At 46.5% G+C, this 16,824-nt stretch overlaps 1 protein-coding gene across 1 annotated transcript; it reads left to right on the top strand.

The window, feature by feature from the left end:
* Positions 1–2,880: 2,880 nt before the first annotated feature.
* PRKAB1 (protein kinase AMP-activated non-catalytic subunit beta 1) lies at positions 2,881–16,558 on the top strand. Its single transcript, XM_032168544.2, has 7 exons — positions 2,881–3,361; positions 7,242–7,405; positions 8,907–9,000; positions 9,283–9,397; positions 11,489–11,622; positions 14,867–14,935; positions 15,182–16,558. Exons 1-7 carry the CDS (start codon positions 3,203–3,205, stop codon positions 15,257–15,259), a joined length of 813 nt encoding a protein of 270 aa, XP_032024435.1. The 5' UTR covers positions 2,881–3,202; the 3' UTR covers positions 15,260–16,558.
* The last annotated feature ends 266 nt before the right edge of the window (positions 16,559–16,824 follow it).

The following is a 16,824-nucleotide window of genomic DNA, read 5'->3' as shown; positions in this document are numbered from 1 at the left end:
ATAAATGAGATTTTTATCTCACTCTGGGTGACTTTTAAGGACTTGAAAACCTATTTCTTTTTGTGCTTGGAGCTGGAGTGAATTTGAAGTCAGGGTTGCGGGGGTGAGGGAGGGGTGCTCCTGGCTGTGGCTGTGTTAAAATTGCCCTGGTTTGTTTGGGGGAGAATCTAGGGTATTTGTCATTTGTCTTTGCCGTGGTGCCAGACAGACAGCAGTGAGTAGATGATGCCTCTTACACAGCAATGTGCTAACAGTTGTACTTCCTGGCACACCTCCAGCCCCCAAGATGGAATGGTCTGACATCCATATCAGCAGAGAATCAGAGAAAGATGAGATGTTCTGATGCTTGGGAAAGTCACAAACCATTGTTACATAGATAAGTAACACAAAATGACCCACGAGAGACACAGCTGGGACCCAAGTAGACACTTGTAATTGGAGAGTCTACCCTACTCATGATTTTCAATATGGGGTCAATAGCTGATAGATACCAATGTTAGTTTCTTTGTCATGAAATCTTGATACAATGTGGTAAGACTTTCCAATCAGCAGTTGGCAGCATCCTCAGGATATTGTTGATTGTATTTGACATCAAGGGCCACCCATGCTTTCGCTGTTATCTTATTCAAGCTAGAGCAGATGTCTTAAAACCTTCTTCATGCATCAAAGTATCTGCATAGCTCAGATAAAGAATCCACAGCTCATGTGTTCTTTCTTATCTCTCCAGCTGTTTGGGAGAGATTTCAAAACTCAACACCCCACTGTCTCATGTAACCAAGTCAGGGCCACTATTAGAAAAGCAGCTCAAAGAAGATATCCTGGGTCATCCACAGTATCTTAGCTTATTTAATTCAGCAAGCACATTCAACATTTCTGATTATATTGAATACATTCAAATTCTCAGTCATCAGCTCCAGGAAGACCCTCCTGGCTCCAATCCCTTTTCCTGGCCTGGCTTAAGTCCCTTCTGGGCTCCCACAGAATCCCTTACCTATCTATATTATTGCCTTTCTGTGGGTCTGTGCCAGCCTGTACTGTATTAATTCCTTTGGGGCTGGAACCATATCTTATTTTTGTTAATTAAAAAGTAGTACATCCTCACAATAGAAAAATTTTCAAACACAGACCTATATAAATGAAAAAGTGAAAGTCCCTTTTCCATCTGCTCCTATTTGCAATCTCCCTCCTCTCCCCAGAGAAGACCACTATAAACAATGTGTTGTATACCCTTCCAGAACTTTCCATTTGCAAGCCTATAAATAATAAAAATAAAAGTGTTAACAAATAATAAAAATAATAAATAATAAAAATAAAAATAAAAAAATAAAAGCGTTAACAGTTATTGAGTGTTTACTAAGAGTCAAGTGCTATGCTAAGCATTTTTATGCGCATTCCTGATTAATTCACAAAACAAGCCTATGAAGTAGGTGTTATTTTTATTCCCATTTCACAAAAGAAGAGACTAAGGTGACAGTTACTAAATGGTAAAGCCAGAATCTGAACCCGGCCAGGCTGAATTCAGAGCTCCTGCCCTTGAACATGTTCTCTCACTTGCTTCCGGACCTTGCAATATCATAGACACTTCCCCATAGTGACCTAAAAATTGTTTCTCCCTTTTTAAAAATTGCTTGGCATTCTACAAAATGAATATATTCCGTTCATTTTGCCATTCTCCTACTGAACAACTTTTAGGATTTTGTAGTTTTTCATTTCCTTATTTCACCAAGTATAAGATTCCATTATTGTAAAAAGCATCCAATTTCAGAAATTAAAATATATGGGGGTATGGGGGGTGACAAGTGCATCTTAGAATATATTTTTGCATGTAAATATTTTGTAAATAATGCTTGTAAATAATTTTCATGTGTGTATTTCTGCACAAGTTTCCTAGGAGTAAAATTGTGTCAAAATGAAGGTGCATTTTTAAATTTTTGATGCATACTGCCGAATTCCCTCCAGGAAACCTTATCTTAGTCATCTTGTGTTCCTCATTTCCTTAGCACAATGTCTGGTACTTTTTTAGGTACTAAATAAATGTTCAGTGGGTGAAATGCATGACCTGACCCGGCAAATGCAAAGTATTTTGAGATACTCACACACCAAAAAACCCACAAAATATGACAATGACTGACAGTGAGAAGATGAGAATATTTCACTACCGTATTTGTATGCACTTCTTGTTGAAGCACTGACCAGAATAAATGACAAACGCTAATGCATCTTATGCAGAGGATGTTTCCGAAGTGATTACAAGATATCTTGCAAAATTACCTATCAAAAGATTGCACACTCAATAAAAATACACTAATAACTCCAGCATTTTACAACCCCCAACCTACTAGACATAAGAAATTTCCAGAGATCTTATGGTCTGCCATTTTCTCAAATACCTGCAAGACTGCCTGCACCACCACCCTAATCTTCAGAAATCATGATTCTGCAGGTCTGCAGTGGGGGATGCATTTAACAAGCGCTCCAGGTTAACCTTAATGCACTGTAAAGCGTGAGAACACGTGCATTAAAAGGGCTTTAAGAAGAGGAGTTTCTGAATCAGATTTGCATTTTAGAAAGATCCCTCTGGCTGCTGAGTGTAGAATCAACTAGAAGTGAGCAAAGATAGCTAAATGGCATTATTCAGCCCAGCGCGTAAACGGCTCAGATTGCCCGCGCGCTGGGGTGCCCCCTGCCGGCCCTCAGCAGCGCCTAGTCCTGGGCCGGGCCCTGGGCGGCCGGCTGCCGACTGCGACTGCGCGCTTCGAGGCCTGCAGAGAAGCCCCGGGGCACCTGTTACAGCACCGCTCAAGACCGGAAGCGGAAATGGAATCGAGATAGCCTCGCGCGTTTAGCAGGCCGCCGCCACCTCCACGCCCTAGGCCGGGCGGACTTACGGAGTCGCCGGAAGCGGAAGTCGCTGAGAGGTGGTGGAGCGGTTGGGAAAGTGCGGGTTTATCTTCGCGCGCCTTGCGTTCTTGCTGCGGCTTGCCTGGGCGGGTAAAGCGCGATTGCGAGAGCTCGGCAGCCCTGCCGACTCGGCCAGAACCGGCTCCCGGCCCGAACCTTCGCCCGAGGGGCGTGGTATCCTGGTGCTCCGACTCCTTCCGCAGGCTCTTTGGGACCCGCGGTTCCGGGAATCCCTTGCCCAGGGTCCCTTTCCTGCAGTGAGGCTCCATCCGGCTTCCCTGTGTCCCCGCAGACCCCTATCATGGGCAATACTAGCAGTGAGCGCGCCGCGCTGGAGCGGCATGGTGGCCATAAGACGCCCCGGAGGGACAGCTCGGGGAGCACCAAGGACGGAGACAGGCCCAAGATCCTGATGGACAGCCCCGAAGACGCCGACCTCTTCCACTCCGAGGAAATCAAGGTGCGAGCGGTGTGGAGGAATCCGATTCCCCTTGACTAATGTTGAGGAGAGGAGTCCTCCACTAGATTCCCGTCGCATCCTTTCGAAAACCAGAACGGGGAGGGAGGTGGTACATTGCCCGGTGCACTTAAAAGCCAGACGGTCCTGTAAGAGTCCTCTTAGCGGTCCAAGGACCTGTGTCTAATTACCAATATGAGAAAGTCACCCTGAGGGAGGAGGCACTCACTTCGTTTAACATCATTAAGGAGAAAGCAGCTCTGGGACAGAGTTTCAAATTCTTAATTAATTCAGAGTCGAGCTAACAGTAATTGAGCCCCAGCTTCTGCTTTTCTCTTAGGTGTAATTAATTGCATTGCTTTGAGACAAATTCCCTCACCTTTACACAAACTGGAGCTTTTGTAAAAGTTACTTTGGGAGTTTATCCATTTTGGAGACAATATATACAAGCTGAAAGTAGAGCGGAACAGCTGACGGCAGTTGCCAGAAGTGTTTAGTTCTGCCCAATACTTTTTATTCATCCTACTTATTTTTTAAAAGACGGTGGTCTCACTAATTAGCCGGGCTTGGTGGCGGGCGCCTGTAGTCCCAGCTACTCGGGAGGCTGAGGCAGGAGAATGGCGTGAACCCGGGAGACGGAGCTTGCAGTGAGCCGAGATCGCGCCACTGCACTCCAGCCTGGGTGACAGAGCAAGACTCCTGTCTCAAAAAAAAAAAAAGACGGTGGTCTCAGTATGTTCTCCAGGCTGGTCTCCCGGGTGCAAGCAATCCTCATGCCTCGGCCTCCCAAAGTACTGGGATCGCAGGCGTGAGCTATGGTGCTGGCCGGTTCAGCCTACCTTTTTTTTTTTTTTTTTTTGGAGACCGAGTCTCGCTGTGTCGCCCAGGCCGGAGTGCAGTGGCGCGATCTCTGCTCACTGCAAGCTCCGCCTCCCGGATTCACGCCATTCTCCTGCCTCAGCCTTCCGAGTAGCTGGGACTACAGGTGCCTGCCACCACGCCCGGCTAATTTTTTGTATTTTTAGTAGAGACGGGGTTTCACCATGTTAGCCAGGATGGTCTCGATCTCCTGACCTCGTGATCCGCCCGCCTCAGCCTCCCAAAGTGCTGGGATTACAGGCGTGAGCCACCGCGCCCGGTTTACTTTTTCTTCTTCTTCTTCTTTGAGATAGAGTCTGGCTCTGTTGCCCAGGCTGGAGGGCAGTAGCACAATCTCGATGCACTGCAACCTTTGTCTCCCAGGCTCAAACCATCCTGCCTCAGCCTCCCGAGTAGCTGGGACTACAGGCGTGCACCACCATGCCCGGCTAATTTTGTGTATTTTTGGTAGAGGTGGAGTTTCGCCATGTTGCCCAGGTTGGTCTTGAACTCCTGACCTCAAGCGATCCGCCCGCCTGGGCCGCCCAAAGTGCTGAGATTACAGGCATGAGCCGCCACTCCCAGCCTCACCCTGCTTTTTTTTTAAAGCGTACATAGAAAAGTCTTTCGACTTCTAGAGGTCAGTGGGCAGTGAGGGTCTGTCTGAAGGAGGCAGCCAGCAGCTTCTGAACTTCTCTCTAGTGTTGTTTAAATATGACTTAATCACACTTAAGCAGGCCAGTGCAAACATTTTTCTTCCTGCTGCAGCCTGTTTAAATTCAAAAACTCAGGTGACTTAACTCCTGCTTCAACCACACTCCTGGTAACCACCTTCATATGGTGGATATTTCCAGCCGCAGGGCTCAGTCCAAGGACACTTAGTGATTCTGGCAGCTGGTATTTATGTGTTATGTCCAAAAGGAACTAATTGTTTCAAGGAACAAAGTAGGTTTAGGAAAGATAAAGCTGCCTTCTGCCCAACAGACCCTGTTAGTATCCAATTTCATGTTAATCATCATCCATTTAATTGCCTGGCAACTCATTCCATCTGTGTTTGTCCTCATGTTGAGCGAGGTGATCACATCTCACACCTTCTTTTGGATCTCACTTTTGAGCCTAACTACAAAGAGCCTGCTTTTATGTGGCCCTACAACCTGTGGTTTGAACTTGCTTTCTGAATTTGTTGCATTCTTGAAGAGCTGTGTGCAAAGTGAACTTTAGAATCATGTTTCTCTAATGACTTGATGTCCTTTCCCTAGGAGGTAATTTTGGTCCCTGGTCCCAAGAAGGCTATTTAAGACACCAAAAGAATCAAAACTACTTTCTTCAGAAATATTTGTTCTGTTACTATTCCAAAACTCCTCCAGGAGATGTTGAGCACACACATAATCTATGGGGAATGATTTCAAGCAGCGTCCATTCTCACTTCATTAGAAGTTACTGAAATCCCCAGATACCAAAAAAGTCGTGAATACTTTTAACTACACTAGTGTGCTATTTTGGGTATAATTAGTTATCCTTAGTGTGAAGTGATTCCAGTCTGTTATTTAATATGTAGATCTTGTTAGAATTCAAAGAATGCAGGCATCATTTGGATAAGCTGAGGTCAGTATTTGAAATGAAGGTGCTAGAAGCCTGCTTAACTCCCTAAAGAGTCTTTTCCAGCCTGAACCTCCTGCTCTTTTTAAGTCTTTGGCTTCTGACTGGGAAAAAATCTAAAAGGTGCATGACTACCTATGTCATCCAGATAGAGCTGGATGACTTTTATTTCTTATTCTGGAATACCTCACTTATACGGAGCTTACCACACTGGAGGTTATCATTTATCCTAATGAGGGTTCAGTCTTTGTCTTGCTTTATTCCCCAGTCCCTAGACAGAACTTTGTGAGTAGTTTTTCCCTTCCTCAAAATCTGGATTTGCCATTTTCAAGTTGACAGTTCTAGAATTGTTCCTCTTAAATTTTCACGTACAGTCATACATCACTTAACGACAGGGACATGTTCTGAGCAATACATCATTAGGTGATTTTATCATTGCATGAACATCATAGAGTGTACTGACACAAACCTAGTCTGCTAGTCCGTTCTCATGCTACTAAGTAGAAATACCCGAGACTGGGTAATTTATAAAGAAAATAGGTTTAATTGACTCAGTTCTGCATGGCTGGGGAGGCCTTAGGAAACTTACAATCATGGTAAAAGGCACCTCTTCACAGGGCAGCAGAAGAGAGAATGAGAGCAAGCAAGGGAAATGCCAGACGCTTATAAAACCATCAGATCTCATGAGACTCACTCACTGTCAGAGAACAGCATGGGGGAAACCGCCCCCATGATCGATTACCTCTACCTGGTCCTGCCCTTGACACGTGGGGATTATGGGGATTACAATTCAAGGTGAGACTTGGGTGGGGACGCAGAGCCAAACCGTATCACCTAGTGTATATGGTGTAACCTGTTGCTCATGGGCTATAAACCTGTACAGCATGTTATTCTACTGAATACTGTAGACACTTATTCCACAAGTGTATTTAAGGATTTGTGTATTTAAATATATCTAAACATAGAAAAGATACAATAAAAATATGGTATAATCTTATGGGACTACCATATACACAGTCCATCGTTGACTAAGACCTCGTGCACATGACTGTACTTCAAATCTTGCCTGATTAAGGGAGGAACATGACATTAAGCTAGTCTTGGATTCGTAGTAGCCCCTTCCGAGTGTGTTTTATAGCTTCTTCTAGAATTTTGATGTCAACTTCTTTAATGACAGCAACAGCTAATAATTAGCACTCACTGTGTCAGACACTATGCAGAGCACTCACATGGACTGTCTCAGTCTTCACAACCTTCAAAAATATATTTCTATTTTGCGGGCAGGGAAACTGAGGCACCACTAGTGAGTTTCCGATCCTAACCATGAACCAAGATAGTAACAGCTGCCTCTTTAGAATGAATTGTCAATATTGTCTGTTGTAGGGAGCTCGCTTATGGCTTTCTGAGTAAACTGCTCTGCTTCTAGGCACCAGAGAAGGAGGAATTCCTGGCCTGGCAGCATGATCTAGAAGTGAATGATAAAGCTCCCGCCCAGGCTCGGCCAACAGTGTTTCGATGGACGGGGGGCGGAAAGGAAGTTTACTTATCTGGGTCCTTCAACAACTGGAGTAAACTTCCCCTCACCAGAAGGTAATTGCCTGGGGAGTGTTCACATATTTGTCTTAACATAAATTCTCTTCTTTCTAAAACATCTCTGTGAGAGAACAGAAAATGGATGTTTCTACAAGATGGATGCCTAGTGGAAAGATAATTGTGCTTAATAAGTCTTAGGGTTCAAATGTTAAACCTTAGTGGTCTATAGGTTTAGAGTACAGAAGAAAGAGAATATTTCTGTGTCACCGACATCTTTCACTTCAGATCCTCAGCTATCTGTTCAGTCAGGACTTTTCCACAGAAACACAAAAATCTATTCTTAATGCAGTAAGGGGGCACTGGGCTGGGAGTCTTAGAAACCCACATTTGAGCCCACATTGGCCATGCTGTCAGTCTCCTAACACCTGAGCCTCAGCGTTCCTGTCTGTAAAGAGGGAACATTGGACCAGATGATCTCTGAGGTTTCATCTATCTTTGACTCTCCATAATACTTTGTTTGAAAAGTACATGTTGGCTGGGCCTGAGGGTTCATGCCTGTGATCTCAGCACTTTTGGGGGCTGAGGCAGGAGGATTGCTTGAGGCTAGGAGTTCAAGACCAGCCTGGGCAACATAGTGAGACCCCCATCTCTACAAAAAAATTAAAAATTAGCTGGGCATGGTGGTGCACACCTGTAGCCCCAGCTACTCGGGAGGCTGAGATGGGAGGATTGTTTGAGCCTGAGAGGTCAATGGTGTAGTGAGCAGTGATTACACCACTGCACTCCAGCCTGGGCAACAGAGCAAGACTTTGTCTCCAAAAAGAAAAGAAAAATTAGAAAAATACATACTATGTAGGTGTCATTAGCAAGGATTATAGTAAGACATTTTATCAGGAACCCCAGCATGGATTTCTGACTTAAGTTGTCAGTGAGAGAACACCTTTAGTGAGTATTCTTGATAAAATGAGGGAGAAAGTGTCAGGCCTGTTGTCAGGGGCTGCCTGCTTTCCAGCGGTTCCATTGGAGAAGAAGGGAGCCACTCAGCCCAGCAGTCACAGGTCAGTTCCAGTCGGGGGACAAAACAGCCCAATGAAAGGGCTCTTCCAGAGTTTGGTTTTTCAGTTGTTCGGCAAGTTTCTTTAGAGAACGTTTGAGCTTCCTATTCAATTGATCCCTTCTCCTGCCCAAGGCAAAGTGACAAAGGGTAAAACGAGGCAGCTTGCTGTTGATCGTGTGTTGTCATCCTCCTTGGCATCCAGGAGCCTTGCAAGCTTGAGAAGCACAAATGCCCAACTGTTGACCTTTTAACATTAGGGATGTGGTTTCCTGGTATTTGAGCAAGGTGAGTTTTCAGGAAACTGTCACACTGCTGCTTCCTTATAGCCTTTCCAGATTGAGATCATTATGCTGAATTGTCTAAATGGGCTAAAAATGTTTGTTCTCCTGCAGCTGAACTCTTGGTTTTATGTGGAAACATTTTGTTCTGTAGCTGGTTTGGCAAGTAAGCTCGGGGGGCAGCCCACCCCACTGAAATCCTCTGCTTCCTTTTTCCTCGCAGCCACAATAACTTTGTAGCCATCCTGGATCTGCCAGAAGGAGAGCATCAGTACAAGTTCTTTGTGGATGGTCAGTGGACCCACGACCCTTCCGAGGTACTCTTCCTCCCACCTCTGGTCCTCTGGGTGCCTGCACATTCCAAACAAATCACCTTCCCAAGAGATTGCCGCCAGGTCCCTTTGCCCAGCTAGTAAAAGTGCCTGTGTGTGGCAGAGCTGGATAGCAGCACTAACTGTCAGACAGTTGGCATACTTGACCAAGATGAGCAGGGTGGCTAGCCAGGAGATGAGGCCTTCCAGCCAGGAATTCCAAGTCCTCTGAAGAATAACTCCACAGCCCTTCCACGTTATGATTTCTGCCTGTCTGTCTCTTCCCAGCCCATAGTAACCAGCCAGCTTGGCACAGTTAACAACATCATTCAAGTGAAGAAAACTGACTTTGAAGTATTTGATGCTTTAATGGTGGATTCCCAAAAGTGCTCCGATGTGTCTGGTATGAACACAGTTATTTTATACCACATGCGTGCAGGTGGGGGCTGTACAGTCTAGAAATACTCTTGTTTCTCTTGCCTCTCTTGAGCTGAAGCTGCCCAGTCAGATAGGCATTTATAGCCCCCTCTTAAGGGCCACAGAACTTAATTCCTAACTGTCAGGTTGTTGAAATTTAGCCCCAAGGGAGCTACAAGTCATTTCCCTGGTCATCTCAGGTATTCAGTAGGTCTGCTTGGCCACAGAATGCAGACAGCAGAAATGGAACCATAGCTTGATCTCGTGCCAAGGGCAGGGCTGAAGAGGCCCTGGAGGGTCACACTGAGTCAGTGACAGCCCAGCACTGGGGAAGCCTATGTCTCATCCCACTTGTGGTGCCTGCAGAATTTCAGCCTGACAGGTGTAAATGGACACCTCAGTGACCTTAGCGGTCACTTGTGTGGTACATTAGCACCTTGTCAGAATCCCTTTGGGGAGGATGTGGCTCCCCACGGGAAACAGCCTGCACAGCGCAGCTCTCCTTGATGGGAAGCTATTTGGTACAGAAATACAGACCCAGTAAAACTTCTCCATCTTGTAAGAGCCTTTCAAGCATTGAGGTTTCAATAAATTGCTTTCCATCCAAGCCTCACAGGAAGAAACTACCTGGGACATGATTCGTACAGTGCAGGGGGAAGAGGGTTACAATCTAAAGTGTTCCCCTTCTTGGAGGCGGGAGCTCAACAATTCCTGGACTCTGAGGGAGGCAGTGGAAAGATGCCCCAGGAGAATATCTGGCGCACTGAGAAAACAGATTCCGTTCGTTGACAGGACAGTTCTTCATCATTGTCTAGTTGGGCCTGGAAGTTCTGCCACCAGGATTTCTTGTTACCAGTTCAGAAATCACAGTGGTAAAATGATCACAATGGGCTCACTGTGGTCGACAGTTTGTTGAGCAGGACTTGGAAATCCAAAATCAGTGTGCTTTGATCTGGGTAATTAGTCTTTTAGAGATATCATCTAGTTTTTTTGCAGATAGTTGAGAATCAGGGAACGGAGGAAGTGTGCCCAAATATCCTCCAAAATATATAACTTACTGATAAATGTAATTTTAAGCCACTTACAAGCTTTTTAGTCAAGTTTCCACCTAGGGAAAGAAAACGGACCCCTCACTGATAAGAAGCTAATTCCACGTTCTCTACAGACTTCTTTTTCGACACTTACTTCCTCACAATGTTATTTACTCCTTATGGCTCAGTTTTCTGCACTTAATGCTTTTCTCAGTTTCTTGCTGTGATATGGTTGGGTCACATAAACAGGGCTTGTCCCCTAAAACATGACATCGAGGGAATTGGCAGAGCTGGGGCATAGCAGACTTTCTCTGGACCAGCCCCAGGATCTGGCGACCAGAACCATCCCACGCGTTCTTTGGATGATGGCTTGGTACCTTCTGGCTGGCCAAATGTCACTATCCAGCTGTTCTAGCATTATGAAATCCTGCTCTTGTAGCAGCTTCTCAGTGTATCTGAATAATCCAGATACTCAAGCAAGAGTTTGGAAGGAACTTGAGTGTAATGGAGTTAAACAGCCTTTAGATACTGGGCTTTCAATTTCCCCCCCCATTTTGAAATGTGCCTCATTTAGCCTGTTTTCTCCACTGCCTCTGTGTAAAGAGACTGCCTTATCTTCTGTTGTATTGCGGCTGAGGGTGCCCGTAACTTGGACTTAGCTACTTAATCCTCACTTAGCCTCCAGCTTCTTTGTGGTTTTGCCAGCCCAGCCTGAAGGGAGAAGGAAGTCTTATTCTGCCGTGCATGTGGGATTAAGTTATCGAGAACAGCCTCCTTGTGATCTGACCCAGACTCACTGGCTAGGCCGTGTCTTCCACCAGGGCATCTGAGTTGACTACTGAGTTGTATGCTAGTCACCCAGATTCCAAAAGGGTTTTGTCCTCTCCTCTGTTCTGCACTCTTGGAACCAGTGCATCCTTCAAGAGAATGTAAATCTGCATTGAGGGAACAAGAGACAAGGAAAATCAGATGATGACAACAAAAGTAAGGCTGCTCCTAGAATGCCTGATTTTCAAAGTAAATGTCCTGTTACCATCTCCCAACAGAGCTGTCCAGTTCTCCCCCAGGACCCTACCATCAGGAGCCCTACGTCTGCAAACCCGAAGAGCGCTTTCGGGCGCCCCCCATTCTCCCCCCACATCTCCTCCAGGTGATCCTGAACAAGGACACAGGGATTTCCGTAAGTACGTGGGCATCTGCCCGGACCGTCCTCCGTGGGTCATGTTCAGTTGCTTTCTTTCCTGTGTCCCCCTCTTGCAAAGCAGCTGGTGAGCAAGCTCAGTGTCACCCCCTAGTGTGCACTGTGCCATTCACCTCTGCCGTGGGGATGGGCTGATAGCAAGAGGTTCCCGGTGTGGACACCGCCGCCTCGTCTTGCAAAGCCTTTCTGCACTTCTCTTCCTTGTCTTTCACGCCTGCCTCAGCCTGAGCCCTGTTCAATTTAAATTTCATGACAAACTCTATCACCATCCCTTCTTCGTAAGCTACATATTGGAACTCATGCTCTGGCCCCCACATTTTAGAATCTAGTTTTAATCATTCAATTGCTTTTAGAAATATCAGTACTCCTAGATCGAAATGTGGGATATCTAGGTAACACACATTTCTCCTCCAGGAAATTATTATATGCAGAAAAGAAGTGTGTGTCCTCCTGGATCCTGAAGAACAGCCAGTTCTGTTGTGATTCTGTTTTCTGTTCCATCTAACCTGGATTGCCTGCCCAGTCCACCTAGCTCTGGGATGCATGGCACAGCCATAAATCTTGGGAATCCAGGAATTCAGCTTGGTCCGAGCTACCTCTTAAGAGGCATTATTTATGAGGTGCTTAAAGTGACCATGCTGCTACTGAACACCCCACTCTGAAGTGGAGGGCGTGTGTGCTGAGACGAGGAATGAACGTGTGCACATGCAGGTGTCCCTACAGCGGTCCCTGCCGGGCTGCCAGGACAGGGGCTCAGTGCTTGTTACCCTACTCCAACAGGGCTTGCCTTTCTCAGGTCACCTCCTGTGCTGGGAGTGCCCCTGCAGCTGGGGAGCCATCCTGGTATAGGCCCAGAAGAGGCCAGTGGTAAGGACAGCACGCCTCAGCTGGCGGGGCCCACCATCTTTCCAGCACTGAGTTGGCAACAGTCTCAAATAGGTCACAGGTGAAGAGTTGCAAGGACACGTAGCTTCTGCTTTAGAAGCACTTAGTCGACACTGCTTCCCTTAGCTCTAACTTTACAAAGGTTGGTGGGTAAGATGACTTTCAGTGCCCTCCTAAGCTGGTAAGGTTTGTTTTTTTTTTTTTTTTTTTTTTTTTTTTGCCCAGGCTGGAGTGCAGTGGTGCGATCTCGGCTCACTGCAAGCTCCGCCTCCCGGGTTCACACCATTCTCCTGCCTCAGCCTCCCGAGTAGCTGGGACTACAGGTGCCCGCCACAACGCCCAGCTAATTTTTTGTATTTTTAGTAGAGATGGAGTTTCACCATGTTAGCCAAGATGGTCTTGATCTCCTGACCTCGTGATGCACCTGCCTTGGCCTCCCAAAGTGCTGGGATTACAGGCGTGAGCCACTGTGCACGGCCAGGTTTTGTTTTTTCTAGAAAAGGGAGGCATCATAGCCATCTTCTCTGATGGAGACTGCTGCTGGGAATAGACCAGCTGAGAGTGGCCCGGGGGGCGGGAATATGAGAATGTCAGGACCCCTCTGTCCAAGGTAGCACCAAGCTCTAATGTAAACTGTGGTTACAGTTGTCACTACTAAAGGGTTAACATTTATTTTGCCCCAAACTAATCTTAAGTGCTTTTCATGTATTCTTATTCAAGCCTCATAACAACCATGTGAAGTAGGTGCTATTATTACCCCCATTTTAGGGATGGGGAAACTGAGGCACAGAGAAGTAGGGAGAACACTTAAAATCTACTCTCTTAGAGATTTTCAAGACTACATTATTAATGGTCACCGTGTTGTACAGTCGATCTCTTGAACTTATTCCTCCTGTCTAACTGAAATGTTATATTCTTTGACCAGCATCTCCCTACCCCCACCACTCCTAGCCGCTGGCAACCACCACTCTACTCTCTACTTCTGTGAGTTCGACTTTCTTGGATTCCACATAAGTGACATCACATGGGATTTGTCTGCTGTGCCTGGCTCATTTCACTTAATGTCCTCCAGGTTTATCCATGCTGTCACAGATGACAGGATTCCTTTTGTAAGGCTCAGCAGTACTCCACTGTGTATCGGTACCTCGTTTCTTTATCCATTCATCCACTGGTGGACACCTACATTGATTCCACGTCTTGGCTATTATGAATAGAGCTGCAGTGAACGTGGGAGTACAGATATCTCGACATGCTGATTTCATTTCCTTGGAGTATCTACCCTGTAGTGGGATTGCTAGATCATGTGGTAATTTTAGTTATAATTTTTTAGGAACCTTCATGCCATTTTCCATAATGGTTGTACTAATTTACATGCCCATCAGCAGTGCACTAAAAGTAGCTTTTAAGTGTTCTCACCACAAAAAAAAAATGGTAAGCATGTTATGCGTGTGTTAATGAGCTTGATTTAGCCATTCCACAATGTATCCATATTTCAAAACAACATATTGTACATGGTAAATGTACATAATTTTATCTGTCAGTCTTTGAAATTGATTAATTTTTTAAAAACACCTCTTAGGCTCACGCAGTAACTGGCTGAGCCAGCAGTCACATCAGGCTTGGCTGGTGCCAGATCCTTGGTAGTTGGTGCTCTCAGCAGCCACCCTGAATGGCCTCCCAGTGGGAGCTTGCTGAGTATTTGCCGACACGATGATTGGCCCAGGCTCTGGGATCCTAAGCCTACAGCAGTTGTTCTACACTTTATTCCATTTGAATTGCATTTATAAAAGTTGGGGGTAAACAATGAAAAAATAAATCCCCATTTCTGGCTTCTCTTAAAACTTAGGAAGGCGCGGCGGGCAGCTCTGAGTGCAGCCCGGTGGGAGCTTTTCCAGAGTAGTGGTGTCTTGCCCAGGCATCCGTTTCATTCTTCAGGTTCATTGAGTCTTACAAGTTTCGAATCCATTGCTCAGGAGTGTTTAGTGCAGACGGTCTCTTCCTGTGTTCCCTGAAAGTGCTTTTAATAGCCGCTTTCTTCCTGCCCCTCCCTCCATAAGAGGACAGGGCCACGGCCCACACTTCAAAGAGGCCAGGGCAAATGCCTGGCCAGAGACACACACCGATGCCTCCAGCCGCATGCAGGGAGCTCCCTTCAGGTCAGAAGGCATGACCTTCATCTCACCTGTCGTCTTGGACAAGCCCTTGCGCTGCCTGATTTGGGAAGAGAGGTCGGCCTGAGCGCTGCCTCCTGTCCTTTGATATTTGGTGCTGTGAAGTAAAGGGGAGAATCTTGGTTTCCAAATCCCAAATGCTCACCGCTGCCTTTGTTCCCTCACAGTGTGATCCAGCTTTGCTTCCTGAGCCCAATCACGTCATGCTGAACCACCTATACGCGCTGTCTATCAAGGTAATGACATGTCTGTCCCCGTGAGAACTGTGTTGCCCAGTGTGTGCTCTGAGGACCCCCAGCAGTGGAATGACCTGGGGGGACTGACTTAAAGGGCAGCTTCCAGGGTCTGACACAAGCCATCAGGCTCAGGTTCTGAAGTTGGCTCGGGAATTTGTGGTTTTATGAAGCCCTTAATGATTCTCATGTACTCTGAGGCTTGAGCCCCTCAGTCCAGCCTTTGATCATTTCCACCTTGTTCCTTAGGATGGAGTGATGGTGCTCAGCGCAACCCACCGGTACAAGAAGAAGTACGTCACCACCTTGTTATACAAGCCCATATGAAGAGCGGGGGCCGATGGTGGCCCAGGAGACAGCGCACCACCAGGCTCCACGCGTGCATGCTTTCCCCAAGAGGGAATGGACTGTACATTGCTCATTTCACACTCTTCAGAAGACATTTCATACCTGCCCTGGTCCTGCTTAAAGGTTTGTCCAGGCAGAGCAGCTCCTGCAGCGCCTCGGTCTGTGACAGTCCTCCTAGCACCCCCATGGCTTTGAGCCTCGGGGACTCATCAAGTCCAAGAAAAGAGGGAGGGGTGGCAGAGGATCTGCAGCCCTGGCCCCGTGATGCAAGAGGCCGGGTGTAGTTCTAAACCCACATTCTCAATTCTTCTTAAACCAAAAATGAATGCTAACTCCTTTGCCAGTAAAATTCTGGGAAACAGGGACTGAGGCCACACATCGTTTCCAGTCATCTGTGTGTTTTTAAGGCCAGCCACTTGTCCCTGTTGAAGCCTGGCTGTGGAACTAAATACAGTGTTGGTCTTGCCTCTCCTTCAAAATCAGCAATAGATTGTGTCTCGGCTCCAGGGAGGTGTCATTTCTATAGAAATTAGAAGCTTTCTGATTTCTAGTTGAAGTTTTACAATTGTTTCTTACAGTCACGTGCACTAAGTACTCTTTTTGTAACCAGAGGTGGCTGGCTCTGCAGCCTTAAGGCCATTTTTTAAGTCACCACGACTAGAAGTCACATGAACTCTGCTCAGCAATAATCTGTTCTCAGAACAGACTTTTCAACCTGCTGCCGGATTTCTCCATTCAGCTGGATGATTCTGAGGACTGACCAGTTAGCTGGCAGATCGTCCAGCTTTTTATTCCAGTCATAATAGGTGACAGTGTTAACCGTGAACACCTGAGAGGCACTCCACCCTTCTCCCTATAAAATCACACAGTGTGATTTTACAAGGTCCCGTGGCACCTTGCTCAGGACCTCTGCCCCAGTTAGCAAGACTGCAGCAGTTGCTGTTGCTTATTCTGAAAGGAATGTAGAACTTGACAGCAGCCTTCTGAGTTTGGGTCAGGAAGATGTCCTTTGGACCAAAGCAGACTTCTTTACACGCAACTCAGTTTCCCGGGAGTCGCCACAGATGTGCCCACGAGCCCAGGTTCCTGTGAGTCAGCGGAAGCTCCCGTTACGCCCTTTGCTCCTGGTGGGAGAGGGAGGAGTGAGCTCCCTGGGTTCCAGTATTTACTTGGTATACCTGAGTTCGGAGGTACCCTTTTTTGTTACTGTTTTCAAAACAGTGAATTACTGTCACCTGGATGTACAAGTTTCAATAAAACTTTGTAAAAATAATTGGACATGTGCCTGGAGGAGCTCTGATTTTATTCAGTCCCTTGGAGAAGAGACTGGAACTCTTCGAGAGTTGTGTTTCAGTGCCATTCTTGTGATTCTGAGCAGACAGGGCTACTCCAGCTGCCCAGGCCTGAGGACCATTCCTGTGACTCACCCATTCACACAGTTTGGAAGCCTGTTAAGGGACCCCTAAAACTGAGCCCCTCTGAACAGCTCAAGTCACAAGGGGAAGCTGAAGAGGGGCAACAGCAGAGGCTCCTGGCTTTGGCAA

This window comes from Hylobates moloch, unplaced genomic scaffold (assembly GCF_009828535.3).
Source record: "Hylobates moloch isolate HMO894 unplaced genomic scaffold, HMol_V3 SCAFFOLD_12, whole genome shotgun sequence".
Lineage (NCBI taxonomy): Eukaryota > Metazoa > Chordata > Mammalia > Primates > Hylobatidae > Hylobates > Hylobates moloch.
The sequence above is the reverse complement of the archived record's forward strand: the minus strand, read 5'-3'. Positions and strand labels throughout refer to the sequence as shown.

What these genes read in the sequence shown, in the direction of transcription:
- PRKAB1 (XM_032168544.2), top strand. Translation starts at nt 3,203, where the DNA reads ATGGGCAATACTAGCAGTGAGCGCGCCGCGCTGGAGCGGCATGGTGGC. An exon ending in TCCACTCCGAGGAAATCAAG is followed by an intron (nt 3,362 to 7,241) that starts GTGCGAGCGGTG and finishes CTCTGCTTCTAG; the next exon opens with GCACCAGAGAAGGAGGAATT. An exon ending in TATACGCGCTGTCTATCAAG is followed by an intron (nt 14,936 to 15,181) that starts GTAATGACATGT and finishes CTTGTTCCTTAG; the next exon opens with GATGGAGTGATGGTGCTCAG.